The sequence below is a fragment of the Tupaia chinensis genome, unplaced genomic scaffold (assembly GCF_000334495.1).
Source record: "Tupaia chinensis unplaced genomic scaffold, TupChi_1.0 Scaffold000238_1, whole genome shotgun sequence".
NCBI lineage: Eukaryota > Metazoa > Chordata > Mammalia > Scandentia > Tupaiidae > Tupaia > Tupaia belangeri.
The window spans coordinates 8,223,914-8,238,470 of NW_006159716.1; the positions used below are offsets into that span (position 1 = coordinate 8,223,914).

Consider the following 14,557-nt stretch of genomic DNA (forward strand, 5'->3'; position numbering starts at 1 on the left):
TTGCGGGGAGCCGCGGGGGCCTAAAGCAAAAACCCCCCCCCCCCCCAAAAAAAAAAAAAAAAGGCTTTTCGAACGGGGAGGGGGAAAGTGAAAGGATTTTATAAAAGCCATATGATTCGATTATTTCCTTCAGCATTTCCGTCCAGAAGAGTTTTGAGAGCAAACCCTGCTGAGGTCCTGGCTGCTGAGCCTGGTGCTGGGTTCTCCTGCCCTGCTAGGCCACGCCTGGGTCAGTGGGAGCCACAGCTCTTCCTGGCAGCCCCCCGCACCATGCTGTGGGACCAGTGACGTCCTGCCTGCCGAGAACCGTTCGGAGCCTGAGTTCCCTCGCTTGGAAGCTGCGGGTCTGAACCCTGCTCTACAGGGCTGGGGGAGGACTAAGAAGAACATGTATGTCGAGGCATGGAAACAGAAACGGGCTGGACGAATGCTACCCCTTCTCTCAGACGAGGCCAAGCCTGTCCATGCCATAGACCGTTTTGCATTTCACCAGAGAGGCGGGTGTCTGTTCTCACGAGCACTATTATTTACTCCCTTCCCTTCCTAAACAAGTTGAAGGTGGAGTGAGGATAAGCTCTGCTTTTCTCCTAGGCCAGAACAGCTGCCCACTCAGCCTTGACTGCTGGGGCGCTCTGGGCATCTGGACACACACCCTTCTAACTGGCTCCAAGGCAGCTGTTCTTCCCAGAGCGCTGTCTCTGCACTGGGAGCCGCGGGAGTGGACCTACATACACCATGTGCCCGGGAGGCACTGCACACCACCTCTTAATAAAACACAAGTCTCCTCTTAGAGCCCCATCACGGTTTTGTTTTTATGGTGCTGGTGGTGGTGGTGACAGGGCGACAGGTGGAGGCAGGGTTGATCAGGGGGTCTTATCATGCCCCGAGTCCCACTTCCTCACCTTGAAAACGCTCTTTCCAACACGGGGTTGTGCAGAGAACCTGCTGCTTCCATCTGGAAGTGGAAAGTTGGGAAACCCCCCTGCACCTACACGAGGCCTTGGTTAACTAGCAGCAGACTGGGCAGGAACGCAGCCCTCCCACAGCACTGACTAGGAGTGGACTCTGCTTATCAGAGCCCTTTTGAGAAGGTGAATTACTTCTGTGCACCCAGGAGCTCAGAAGAGAAAAGCCCCTTGGGGAACTCCCCTCACACATTCTCCTCCAGTGTGAACTGGGCAGATCTGAAGCCGAGAGGGGCGCACACGCGTCTCTGCTTGTCTCCTTCCACAGCGCTCCCTGCCGAACTGCACACCAGCTCGGGGGCTTCGGGGCCTTCCCAGGCAGTGCCTCAGGACACCCACGGGATGAGCCTCTCAGCTTCCAAAGCTCTGAGCTGGGGTGAATGTGCGAGGTATGGACGGCAGGGATGAAGTGGGGCCAGGGACACGAGGTACCTCATGAACACAAGACCGAGCTCGCAACCACGGGCTCCTATGGAGCCCCTTCTTTTAACTGAAAGGGTCTAATTTCAGACGCCCCTGGAATCCTGTTTACAGGATCCTGCGGCTTGCGCAGCACGTGTACGGACACTGCAGGCGTCTCTGAAAGCTTGCACAAGGCTGGCCTCTGGAAGATCCCTCTGATTTCAAACCTCCTAAATCACAACTGTTTAGCAGCATGACTTTTTATACACAGAAAGTTTTGTTTTTCCTGTATTAATCCACTTAAGGGGCTGACTCTGAAGGAAAAATTCCCTCAGGTACAGCTCATCCTCCTCTCAGGCCATGGAGGGGGCTCTGAGTGTTTCCTCCCTGAACTCGGTGAACTGCGTGTGCTTTGCAGTCTACAGACAAACAGGCCATTCAAGCACTCAGTGGCCCTGCAGCTGCTCACGCGCTGTGCAGAGAAAGGCCTCGGGAGAGAGGCACAGAGCTCCTCCATGGACAAAGCCCCACACAGGGTACAACCACCCTCCCTCCCACTGTCTGCCTTGGCTAGCTCTGACATAGATGCTACTGTACCCACTGGATTTCTGCAATTCGGAACCTCAGGCCCCAGTGCGGTTTGTTTTTTCATCTTGGTGATGGCATGGCGACTGTCCAGGTACCTAGCAGTGTCAACAAAGGAAGAATAAAGGAATTAAGGGATCAAAAAAGGGGCGCTCTTTCTTACACCATTTGATTAGTACACACCAAAAGCGCTCGGGAGAGAACGACGGGCACAGTGAACCGTCTAACCGGAAGAAGACAGCTTTACAGTACTACAGAACATAAAAACATCTCACCTTGCCGCCCAGTGCAAAGAGAGCATTCTGAGACAGAGGATCACACAGTCAGTGGCACACCCAGCTGGCGAACACTTGAGGTCTGGAGTTCCCCCCGAACCACATTACAACATCAGCTTTGACACATCTGTAAAACATCTTCTCTGCAGAAACTCAGACCCTGAAGATCAAACCCAGGGAGGCGCCCTCTCCTCAGGCCAGCATCTCTAACTCATTTCCCTCCAAAGACACTCAGTAAAGGCAACACAGTCGACGGGACAGTGCTGCCTCAGCAGTCAAGGGCTCTGGCCCAGCCCAGGGAGCGGGGACTCAGAGCTAAGCTTCTGGGAACCAGTTCAGATAGGCAAGGGAGAAGGGGAAGGAGCAGGTGGCGGCCATAGAGCCTGATAAAATGGAGGAAAGTATTACCTTAGGAATTACCATTCTGAATAATCAGACTCCAGTCTTGCATCGCTGAGACTCCAAGAGCCACGGACACTGGGAAGAACTGCAGTTCCGGAGTGCAGTTCAAGGTTATCAGCCCTTTCCCACTGGCTCTAGATCCCACTCTGCTTGGGTAACTGCAATGATGTCTTTAGTCAGCCACGGCTTTTCTAAGAAGTACAGGGTGATGTGGCAGAATGGGCTGAGCAGGCCCACCAGGTAAAGGACGGTTCTGGCATCAGGACGTGCTGACTCCCCTCTGCTGCCAGGAAGCCAGCAGAAGGGCCTATGCCCATGCATGTAAAGGAAGGCACCAGCTCATTTCCTGCCTGAGGGGCAGCCTCAAGGCTGTGGTGTCAAAAGCCTGGAAGAGCCCAGTCCCTCTGAGATGGGTGCTGGCAGGACTCTGGCCAAGGAGCTGGACTGGAATCCTTCCTGAGCTGTCTATGGCGAGTCAGAGGGGCTGGCCACCACTTCCAGCACACACACGGAGGGCAAGTAACGAAGTAGCCAACCCCTGGAAAGCAGTTTCATTAGTATTATTTTTGTTTTTATTTCCCTCCTTTCAACCTGGTGTTCAGCTCTCAAAGTGGTTCCTGTATATAGTCCTGCTTCCTACAGTTCTGAGAGGGTGGTTCCATCGCAGATGACCAAAGGCTGGACCCCTCGGGCTATAATGTAGACCTTCCAGTCAGGGGCACCGGCATAGCCTTGAAGAAAACAGCAACAGAACAGCACGTGAACGTCAGGGACTGGGCACGCCATGGGCAGGAGCAAAGCCTCGGGGTGTGCCCACAGGCAAAGACAACTCCTGCTGAGGGTGTTTTAGCACTTCCTAGCATCAGGGATCCCATTACCAATCCCCTAGGTAACCTGTCCTCCAGCAGGGGCCACTCTGAACTGCAGCGCGGCATTGCTGCAGTTCAGTGGTTCCCGAAACAGGACGCTCAATGGGGCTAGTGCTGGGCACCTACTCTCAGACCGATCACATCCTTTTCAGCAAGAGACAGGACGGGTCGTGAGGGAGAGAACACACTATCCCATCTTCCTAGTTATCGGTAATGCGGTTTCATTACAGAAGGTCCAGGTTCATCTAAACCTGCATTTCCCGAACTGGATTCTGTAAACATCATGGCCTAGAGGCTATTTCAAAGAAGACGGGTCCCACAGCCAAGTTAGCTTAGTTCCTCCAAGGCTTTTCACCGTCTCTGGTGCACCATACATAACAAGATGGGCACAACAAGATGGGCACGTCCCAAAGCTGGCTAACTCAGAGCCCTACCTGCCAAGGGCCTTCCAAGGGGTTCCTGTCTACCCCCGGGGCCATCGGTGAGCTGAAGAATCATTCAAAGAGCACTGACCGATCTTATTTAAGTAGGCCAGAAAGGTGACCTCAAACCCTTTAACTTCATCGAACATCACTGTGCTCATAGGTAATGACACTATCTTGCACATGAGAATTTTGTTGAGGGTAGATCTCATGTTAAGTGCTTTTATCATGATAAGATTTAAAAACAAAGAAATCTCTTGACTTTTTTGTTTTGTTTTTAAAATTTGCTAGGTGGTGGGAACCAGCAGTTAGTGTAATGGCTATGTCGCTGGACTCCCACGTAGTCGACCGCGGTTTGTGTCCCGGGACCCGGTGGCTTAAAACTCACGCGGGCGCGTGTGCGTGCATGCCCAAGATCCCGAGAGGAGAATGGAGGAGAAGGGATTACAGTGTGACCATCACCCCTGGGGGGTGATTTCTCGCTTTCTGTCTCTCTGTCTCTCTGTCTGTCTGGTGAGTGCACGCACCCTACAGTGAAAACCTCTCCAAAAAAAAAAAAAAAATTGCTAGGTGGTACATGTGTTCACTAGAGAGCAAGCGAGAGAGAAAGTGAGAAAGCAACCCTGATGGGGAATGGTCACGTTGCAATTCCTTCTCCTGATTATTTTCTTCCTTCTGTTTTCTTCCCTTCCTCCTTTGAATGTAAATGACTATAACTCTTTTTTTTCTTTTTTTTGGAGAGGTTTTTGCTATAGGGCGTGTGCGCTCGCCAGACAGACAGTGAGAGACAGAGAGAGAGAAAGCGAGAAATCACTCCCCAATGGGGATGACCACACCGCAATCCCTTCTCCTCCATTCTCCTCTCGGGATCTTGGGCATGCACACACACGCGCCCAGCGTGAATTTAAGTCACCGGGTCAGGGATGCGAACCGCGGTCGACTACATGGGAGTCCAGTGACATAGCCATTACACTAACTGCTGGTCCCAGCACCCTAGGTGTTTTTTAAATCATGTGCGAGACTTGAACCATGCAGTTGGCCACATGGGATCCAACTGCCTGAACCGCCATGATGTTGGCTGTCCACCCCAACCCCCCATTTTTAAACTGAGAGCTCTGAATACAATCTCGCCTTTACTTGCTGATGCAGGAAAGGGTGCAGTGAGCAGTGGGTATCCTGTACAGTGACTGCAGACGCTGTGCCTGATCTGTCATTCTTAACACCTCCAGTCAAGGTGTCTGATGATCTGCAACCCCTCTCGCCTCCAAGATGCACACTGTAACAATAATCATACATGGGACCGGCAGCTGGCATAACGGCTATGTTGCTGAACTCCCATGTAGTCGACTGTGGTTCGAGTCCCAGACCCAGTGGCTTAAACTCACACTGGGCGTGTGTGCATGCGTGCCCAAGATCCTGAGAGGAGAATGGAGGAGAAGGGATTGTGGTGTGGCCACCCCCACAGGGGGGGGTTTCTCGCTTTCTGTATGTCTTTCTGGCAAGCACACGTGCCCTATAGCAAGAACCTCTACAAAAAAAAAAAGAACAATAATCATAGAAATTATTGGTTACAGGGCCATTCTTTTTTTTTTTTTTTTGAAGAGGTTTTTGCTATGGGGTATGTGTGCTTGTCAGAAAGACAGAGAGAGAGAGAGAGAGAGAGAGAAGGTGAAAGTGTAAAATCACTCTTGGGGGATGGCCACGCTACACTTCCTTCTCTTCCAGTCTCAGGATTTGGGGCTCGTGTACAAGTACCCAATATGCATTTCAAGTCCCTGGGTCTGGTACTTGAACTGTGGTCAAACACTTGGGAGTCCAGCACCTTAACCACTATGCTGCCTGCTGGCCCTTTACAGGGCCATTCTTAAGGGTCCGTAAGGCACCAAGCTGCAGTCTGTCCTACGACCACCAGATTACTCTTGGCCATTGCCAGGATGTGCTCCCGTCCTCATTCTTACCATGGCAGCTACGGCCACCGCTTCTGTCTCTGCCACTGCTTCAGGTGCCACTGTTCCTGCCACCCCTCCCTGCCCCCTCTACTCCAACATCTGCTGCCTTCTCTTTAGTCTCCCACCCCTTCGCGTTCTCGTCATGTGCCTGGCCTTCTACAGAAACTGCCAGCACGCTGCTCCTTTCCTTCTGTCAACAACTGAACGGTCACAGCACAGCAGGCATCATGCTCTGGATTTTAGGCTAACAATCTGCACCAGCGTTTGAAGCTCAAAGCTTCGCTGACCACTACCATGCACCTCCGTTTTCTTTTCCCCCAATTCTACAATTGGCATTCTGAATGCTCACGGGAGACAGAAATCTGGAACTTGGATGACTAAGGAGTTTCTGTAGTTGTCTGAACTGTTAGGCAGTTGTAGAACAAAAGACAGAAACTTGTTCAAGCATAGCCACACATTCCGAACCAAATATGCCGTACAGATTTTTGCAATAGTCTCCCCTAGAGTAAGGGTCATCCCCTACAGGAAAATGGGTTCAGAACAATTTCCATACAAAAATCCTCTTTTTTTGGGTAGGAGTTTCCCAAGGGCCAGGCCAGCTGTGCTTCATTATAACTTAATACTTAATTTGTGCACTGTTTTTATTTTTCATTTCTAAATTGAAATCAAAGTTACATAACTTGGAGTAAAGTTCGGCAGAGTTTGTAATCTGTTCTTTACTCCTAAATGAGGTAAGGCATTTTAAGGGATTTGGGGGGGGGTGCCTTCTAAGTAAGTAAAACAAAAAGAAATCAATTGGAAAACCAGTTTGGGCTCTGCCAGACTCCATGCCTCACCCAGGTTTTGTTAGGCAGGAAAAACAAGGTCAATGGTGACACTTGCTGATTTATTCGCTTCTGCCAAGAAAACTCTGTTGTCAAACTGATTGCTCCTGACAGCAGTTGATTCAAACCTGTTTCTTTGGAACAGATTTTTAGGATACAAGGCACAGGACAAGTCATGGTTGGGAAAACATGGGGCCAGAATCAAGGGTGTCACGTGAAACTGGAGCTGGCTGGGGGACCTGCATGGAAGGTACCATTTCCTAGGCTGACTTTACATCCGCTGCTTTACGCTGGGTCTATGAAGGGCTTCCTCTCACCTTGACCTGTCCCTCCGCAGGCTTGACTGTGTTGAAGCACACTGAAGACCTGAGGTTTTCAGGACCTTTGGATGGCTGCTTCCCTTCTCTGGGTCTCAACCTCTTCACTTGCCTAACAAGGGACTGGTCTAACTATTTTTCAGATCCCTTCAAACTTGAAGTTTCTACAACCAGTGCACGTGCATTCTACATGTGAGATGTATAAGACACCCTGCTAATTTTCTCATTAGTTGTTCCATTTCTAATTATAAATATTGAACCTATTAGTACAAGAATATTATTTTTGACTCTACTTGATAGATTCTTTGTGAAGGCAGATTTGATTCTTTGAATATTGCTGAGTTACAATGAAAAAGATCCCACAGCTGACCCTGCCCTGGGGGCCTACATACCAATGTCCCCTGCTTCTATTGGCATGGCCACGGACTGACAGTGTCTTCGGCACTGGAAGGGAGGGATGAGTTGCAACATGGCTTCGCCGCTGCCAATGGTAAATAGGTCGTGCATCTCATGCATCTGAAGGAAAGAGGAAGGAAAAGGAAAGGAAAGAAACTTGAGGGGATTAGTACGTAAAAATCCCTACCCATATGGCTGAGTTTCCAAGTCACAAAAGAGAGGAAAATGGAACCAATCACAAAAATTACAATGTATATCTAAAAGATGAAAACAATTTCTTCTGAGTATGACATCCCCTTGTACTGAGATCAGGATAAAAAGCTCTTCTGTGGGCTCCCCTAATGAGATACTGTGCGAGTTAGTGGGCAACACCCCTAACAGTCTCAGGCGAGATTTTGCATGAACTTCACAATTTCCAATTATTTCTAATCACTACACAAAGCAGGTTTTAGCAAAGGCCAGCACATGGTGGTCTAAGATTTCTGCCTTGATCCAGATTTTTTAGATAAATAAGTAGTCTGCATATCTTTGGGCACTTTTCCATGGAGGATTATTTCTTACTACCAGGGTTCTGATAAAAATTGTGCAGCCGCAAGTTCAAGTTTACAATATCCAGCAAGATGCAGGAGAGGAGCTATGTCGTGATATTAAAAACTAATGACAGTGGGGCCAGCAGGTGGTGTGGTGAGTAAAGGCGCTAGATCCCCACATGGCTGACAGCAGTTCGAGTCCCAGAGGCTTGCTCTCTCTCTTCCCTTTCTCTCTCTGGTCAAATTAAAAATAACAACACATGGTATTAAATAAATAAATAATTCTTAAAAACAAAAACAAAAACAAAACTAATGACAGTAAGACTAGCCCTGAATTTGAAAACTAAGGAGAGAAACAAAATGCACACCTGCACAAAGAGCTACTGCTAACCACAGGCACAGTGTGCCCCGCTGTGTGCCAGAGGAATGGGGGCCCCAGAGATGGGGTTCGGACAAGACAGGCAGTAGGACGAAGGGAGTGTCTTCAGTTTTTTCCTTCTCAAACTCAGTGGTGAGAAGCCTGCTAGGGCCTCCCCTGTCTCTCCTCCTCCTACCTCCTGCCTTCCAGAGAAATGCACGTGTATATTGGGGAACAGAAGTCTGACTCCTTGAGTCACGACCTGGTTTTCTCTTTACTACTTGGATCTCCAAGTCTTAGGTTTGGGCAGGATCTTCTCCTGTCTTCAACCCTGGCCTCTCAGCTGCTCCCCTAGCCCTGCCACAGTTCCATTTTCATGACAACACTAAAGCCACTTCGGCAGCTACCGTGGTGACAGGAAGAGCCCTGGTGTCTTGAACTGGGCTGCAGAGAACTGGTACTAGCACTGACAAAAGTTCTGACATACATAGTCTTGAAAAACAGCCCAGAAGGGACCAGCAGTTAGTGTAATGGTTATGTCGCTGGACTCCCACATAGTCGAAGATGGTATGAGTCCCGGACCCGGCGGCTTAAACTCATGCCGGGCGCGTGTGCGTGCATACCCAAGATCCCGAGAGGAGAATGGAGGAGAAGGGATTGCGGCGTGGCTATCTCCCCGGGAGATGATTTCTCACTTTCTGTCTCTGTCTTTCTGGCGAGCGCACACGCCCTATAGCAAAAAAAACCTCTCCAAAAAAAAAAGTCCAGAAGACCAAAAAGAAATGGGTATATCCCTCTTTCACAGAGGCCTGAGAGGGAGCAGGATCATGTTCCTTAAACCAGGGATAAGCGAAAAAGAAACAGACACGGTGTTGCACTGGGGAGTTTTGGGACTGCCCCTAGACCTCTTTGCCTCTTCCCAGAGTACCTTTTAACAACCGAGTCCCCACTTTTTATTTGCTATTCTGGGGCTGTCTGGGACCCTGGGCCCGGGGATGTGGACCCCAGGGTGCAATAACGAGGGTAGGGAGGAACCAGCAGTTTGCATAATGGCTATGTCACTGAACTCCCATGTAGCTGACCACGGTTTGAGTCCTGGACCTGGTGGCTTAAACTCACACCGGGCGCGTGTGCGTGTGTGCTCAAGATCCCAAGAGGAGAATGGAGGAGAAGGGACTGCAGCATGGCCATCCCCTCTGGGGGGTGATTCCTCACTTTCTATCTCTCTTTCTGGCGAGAACACATACCCTACAGCAAAAAAAAAAAAAAAAAAAACCTCTCCCAAAAAATAAATAAATAAATAACGAGGCTAGGGAGAAAGGAGAGCTTGGGTCAGGGTGGGAAGAGACACTCTAAGAAACCAGACATGGGACTTTGCACATTTGGGCCACTCCCCTTCCCAAAACACCCTGGAGAACCAGAGCATTTGAGAAACGCTATTTACTCTCTCGGCTGGGCCCACTGCTGTTCAGGAGGCTGGTGCGACGCACTGCAGTGTTCCAGTGGGAGACTGTGATAAAGACGAAGGCCCTCGCCCATCATTATATCATAATTATGAATCATACAAGGGCCGAGTTCTGACGGGGGACAGCAGGATGCAGCACCTCCACCCGACTGCTGGCAGGCAGCAGCTCTTACTTCTAGACACAACGACTGTTTTTATAGGCACTTAAATTCCTTTAATACAATTCAGCAAATTTGGAGCCAGATTATAGTATCAAGAGGTTGAAGCCACAACCCAGGGTTGGTAGAGGGTCATACCTTGAGAAATTTACATTTTTTATGAAGAAAAATTCATCCTTTTACTTTTTCCAAATTTGATCCAGGCTCAAAAACCTTCCCCGCAATTCAGAGAAAAGGAAACAGACCCGCCGTAGCACCCATTCCCTGTGCTACGAGCCGAAGGTATACCGGCTCTGGGCACTTGGTCCCAGACTGGGGTGAAAAGCCAGGGGTGCAGAGTAGGCCCTTCCACCCCAGCTGGGCTGCCTGCCTGGGCATGTGCCTGTCAATCCTCCTTCCTCGCCTTGCAGCTCCCTGCCTTGGTTTTCCTGGGAAAAGCCAACCTGGGAGCTTGCTCTGTGTCTTTGGGCAAATCGCTTCATCTCTTTGGGGCTCAGTCTCCTTACCCCACAAAACGAAGAAGCTGGACGACTGTTCATTTCCATACTGCTCACTGATAGCTTGCCCCCCTTCTAACTTCAGGCAGGGAAGTCTGAGGTCTGTATGCTCAAGTCCCTTCAGGTTTTAGGGCTCCACCTTAACAGAGAACACCTTAACAGCTGGCTTGCCCCCAGATATTTAGGGAGGAAACAGATCTGTGAGGTTTCTAGACATCTCAGAGATAGGAGATATGCCTTCCTAGCAGGGTGGGCCAGCGAAGGTCTCCTGACCAGTGGCAGCACACGGAAACTTTAGATTATGTGGGTGTCTCTTCAGTCTCCTTGACTGTGACATCAGTTCAGGTCCCCAAGAATGAAAATTCTAGACCCAAGTCATTTCAAAATTTCCTACCTTACTCCCCACCACAGGTTCTGGGTGGAGAAGAGAGCACTTTTTTAAGGAGGCGTCTTTCGGAAACGGTAAGCGGGTGAAAACAGGAAAAAGCTCCCGCAGAATTTGTGATCTGTTCAGCGGTCTTCTCCTGTAGAGATTGAAGCAGAACAAAGCCACTGAACTGGGCACGCTGGCCGATCCCCAGGATGCGTGGAGAGCCACGCAAACGCAGAGGCGCTGTGAGAGGTGGGCCAAGGGGGCGCTTTAGCATGCTATCATGTACTAGTCCCTGCAACGGTCATGCCCCACCAATTACAGTGTTCACGCAGACATAAACTCCGCAGCCACGATTTGTACGTGTGGGCGGAGTGTTTCTCTAATCCAGCTCAAACGACATATAGAGGAAGCAAAGAAATAACGTATTCATCCCATCTTGGAAAAGTGGGGGGGGGCACAGAAGGGGGGACAGAAAACGTGACCTTTCCTCTGAGAGCTAAATGCAGCAGGAAGCCTCATTAGCTTGTTAAAATGGGCACTCTATCATGCAAATAAATGGCATTTTTTTAAAGAATTGTTTTGTTTAACTTTATTTTAATTTGATCAGAGGGAGACAGAGTGAAAGAGAAAGAGGGAGAGGGAAAGTGAGAAAGCAAGTTGCCAGGTCCAGGACTTGAACCGTGGTCGACCATGTGGGAGTCCAGCACTCTTAACCACCACGCCACCTGCTGGCCCTAGATGACACATTTTAAGAAAAGTGGAAGCATTAAGAAATTATCTGACAAAAAGCCTGAAAAAGGAATTTTAATTTTCTCTCTGAATGGCTCTTTTTTTAAAAAAGAATTATTTTACTTACTTTATTAATTTATTTACTTATTTTTTAATTTGACCAGAGGGAATAGAGTGAAAGAGTGAGAGAGAAAGTGAGAAAGCAAGAAACCCAGGTCCAGGACTCGAACTGCAGTTGGCCATATGGGAGCCCCAGCGCCCTTAACACCACACCGCCTGCTGGCCCCATCTCTTTGAATGGTTCTAGGAAGAGAATGGGCTTTCCTTTTCTTACTAGAAAGAAACCTTAGCTTCAAGGAATGGCCAGTGTCTTCTGTAGGACACAGGAAGAAACAGAAAGATGAGCCTGGGTTTTAATCCAGGCTGTGTGGCCTTGGGCAAGTTAATCTTTCTGATTGCCGCTCTTCTAATGTGAAAAATGACAGCCATTCCTATTTCCCAGAGCTACTTTGAGTGTTACCAATGAGCAAGAGGCACTAAACACCATGGCACGGTCGTCCGAACAAACAAGTGCCAAGAAATGCAGTTCTCAGAAAAGGCCTGTGGCCTAATAACTGGTTAAGGGAGCCAAGTCCTACATGACAACCAACCAAGTCAAGTCCTGGACCCAGCAGTTCGAAAACCATGCTGGGTACGGGAACGTGTGTACGTGTGTCCCAGATCCGACCATGATGTACAAACAGGGAGGAAGCACTGCCTGTGGCCATGCCCCATGATCTCTCTCTCTGGCTAGTGCACATGCCCTCTTCAAAATGAAAAGGGAAAAAAAGAAGAAATGCAGTTCTCCTTCTACTCTTCGTTCTCTTCAGTGCTCCATGCTCAGGACCCACTCAACGTGAACTCCAGTGCTAAAGACATACTTAGAAATAACTTGTGATCCCACTAGGCAGTCTCAGTGCTCCCCACAGTGACGCTCCTCCTTCTGACACATTCCTCTCCTTTCTCTCTCACAGGGCCAGCAGGTGTCATAGAGGCTAAGGTCGCTGGATCCCATAGGGCCGACTCCATGGTTTGAGTTCCAGACCCGGCAACTTGAAAATCACGCCAGGCATGTGTGCATGTGTGCCCCAAATTCTAAGAGGAGCATGGAGGAGAAGGTACTGCGGTGGGGCCATCCTCCTGGGGGAGGGGTGTGAGTCTCACTTTCTTGCTCCTTTTCCTCTCTCTCTCTGGTGAGCGCATGCTTCCTTATAGCAAAACTAAAACGAAAGACAGTGAGCTCCTACCATTCAGCAGTACGTCAAGGGTGTGCAGTGTCATGTGCTGACAGTGCCAGCACGGGCAGGGTCTCCGTGAACGCTGTCACTGTTCTGGTATCTGGTCTGCCCCTTCGTACACACCTGCAAGTGCCCTTCTCACACTTACCAGGGATAAGCAAACGGGAACCACCGTTCAGGAAAGCAGCGCCACCACTTGGTGAAAAACCCTTCAGGGAAGCCTTCTATTGCCTCAGGGTACTGGCACAAAAAATGCTGAATCTCCTCGGACAACAGGGGCTGTCCCGTCTTGGCATGGCAGAAACGGAAAACGAAACAGAGAGTTACTTATCTGAATGTGCAGAGCCGGATCTGGCCTTTAAACAGGTTATGGCTCAGTGGGAGACTCAGGCTTCTTGCCTACCTTAATCACCAGAGGATGGAGGTGTTCGAATTTCTCTGGGGCATCTTCTAAGAGCATGACCTTGAGGGGCAATTTCTGGGCACAGCCGGTGCAGTTGGCAGGGATGGGCTCTGACTCATTCTGCTCACAGTCGTTTGTCCCCCAGGGGTCAAAGTCTGAGAGAGAAAGGTATGGAAAAGGCAGATTGAGGACCGGCACCGTTAGTGAGCCCAGACGGGTCAGCAACGAGTGCAGAGGAAAGACAGCATCATTTTTAACCAAGGGCGAGAAGCCCTGGAGACCTGGAAAGGTACAAGTGACATTAAGTAGCCTCGAGGCTGGCAGGTGGCATGGTGGTTGGGGTGCTGGACTTCCCTAAGGCCAATCACGGTTCAAGTCCTGGACCTGGTGGCTTGCTTTCTCACTTTCCATCTCTCTCTCTCTGTCTCTCTGGTGAGCACATGTGTCCTATAACAATAACAATAATGATGATGATGATAATAATAAATTAAATTAAATTAAATTAAAAAAAAGAAATCAAGTAGCCTCTGAAGTAGTAGTAAAGGGTCCAGGGATAAGGAATGGATACTTTAATGTATACTTTAATTTCATTTATTAATTTTTTTAAATGTGACCAGACAGAGACAAAGAGATGGGGCTAGGGGGTGAGAAAGCAAGCCACCAGGTCTGAGACTTGAACTACAGTCGGCCACGTGGGACCCCCAAACCCCGACCCCCCCTGCCGGCACCTCTGTATACTTTTTTAAACTTTGTAGAAAATATCTTTTAACATATATGCAGGGTCTTCAAAAAGCTCATGAAACAAAAGCTATGCAGAAATTTCAAAATTTTTATACCAATATAAACTTATTCTTTAATTCCTTTTTTCCATGAACTTTCTGAAATAACCTCATACAAAGTTCTTATGTTCCCTCAACAAATAAAGTAAAATAGCTGGAGAGAATCTCTGGCAATGTGGGGTTGAAGATGTACTTCTCTCAACGTCCTCTATCCTGTGACCCACGCCTGAAATGTCTAGAGCAGATGGGAAGGGGGGTCCCGCCATCTCTGCTGGGCCCAACACGGGTCTTCTTACACCCTCTGGGTGTGCATCTGGGCCCTTGTTCACGAGGACAAGTAGGGTCAGGACAGCTCTGGAAAGGGGAAGAAGAAGGGCACAGGAGAGAGAGGGGATGGGGAGGGAAGACAGGGCCTCCAAGGGCCACCTAGGGAACAACGTGAGCTGCATCTGCCCTGAGGCAGTGGCCCGTGCCAGCGTAGCTGAGCAAGCACCGTTTCTACCCCACTCGACCACAGGCTGGGCAGAAATGGAAGAGCCCACCCCGGTGACGGAGCGCGAGCCGGCCCCCGACGCCCGCGCC

The 14,557-nt window shown here is 49.5% G+C and overlaps 1 protein-coding gene across 4 annotated transcripts in view; it reads right to left on the minus strand.

The window, feature by feature from the left end:
• Nucleotides 1-193: 193 nt before the first annotated feature.
• The window catches only part of CUNH6orf89 (chromosome unknown C6orf89 homolog), a 48,975-nt gene continuing 34,611 nt past the window's right edge, over nt 194-14,557 (minus strand). For 3 of the 4 annotated variants that reach the window (XM_006148628.3, XM_006148629.3, XM_006148631.3), the window contains 5 exons: nt 13,197-13,351; nt 12,942-13,081; nt 10,809-10,938; nt 7,403-7,526; nt 194-3,360 (listed from right to left, as the gene is read on the minus strand). In XM_006148628.3, the coding sequence (XP_006148690.1) occupies nt 3,266-3,360; nt 7,403-7,526; nt 10,809-10,938; nt 12,942-13,081; nt 13,197-13,351 (644 nt within the window). In that variant the 3' untranslated portion in view covers nt 194-3,265. The remainder of the gene's footprint in view (nt 3,361-7,402; nt 7,527-10,808; nt 10,939-12,941; nt 13,082-13,196; nt 13,352-14,557) is intronic. The other variant, XR_003549413.1, reaches the window with a different exon arrangement.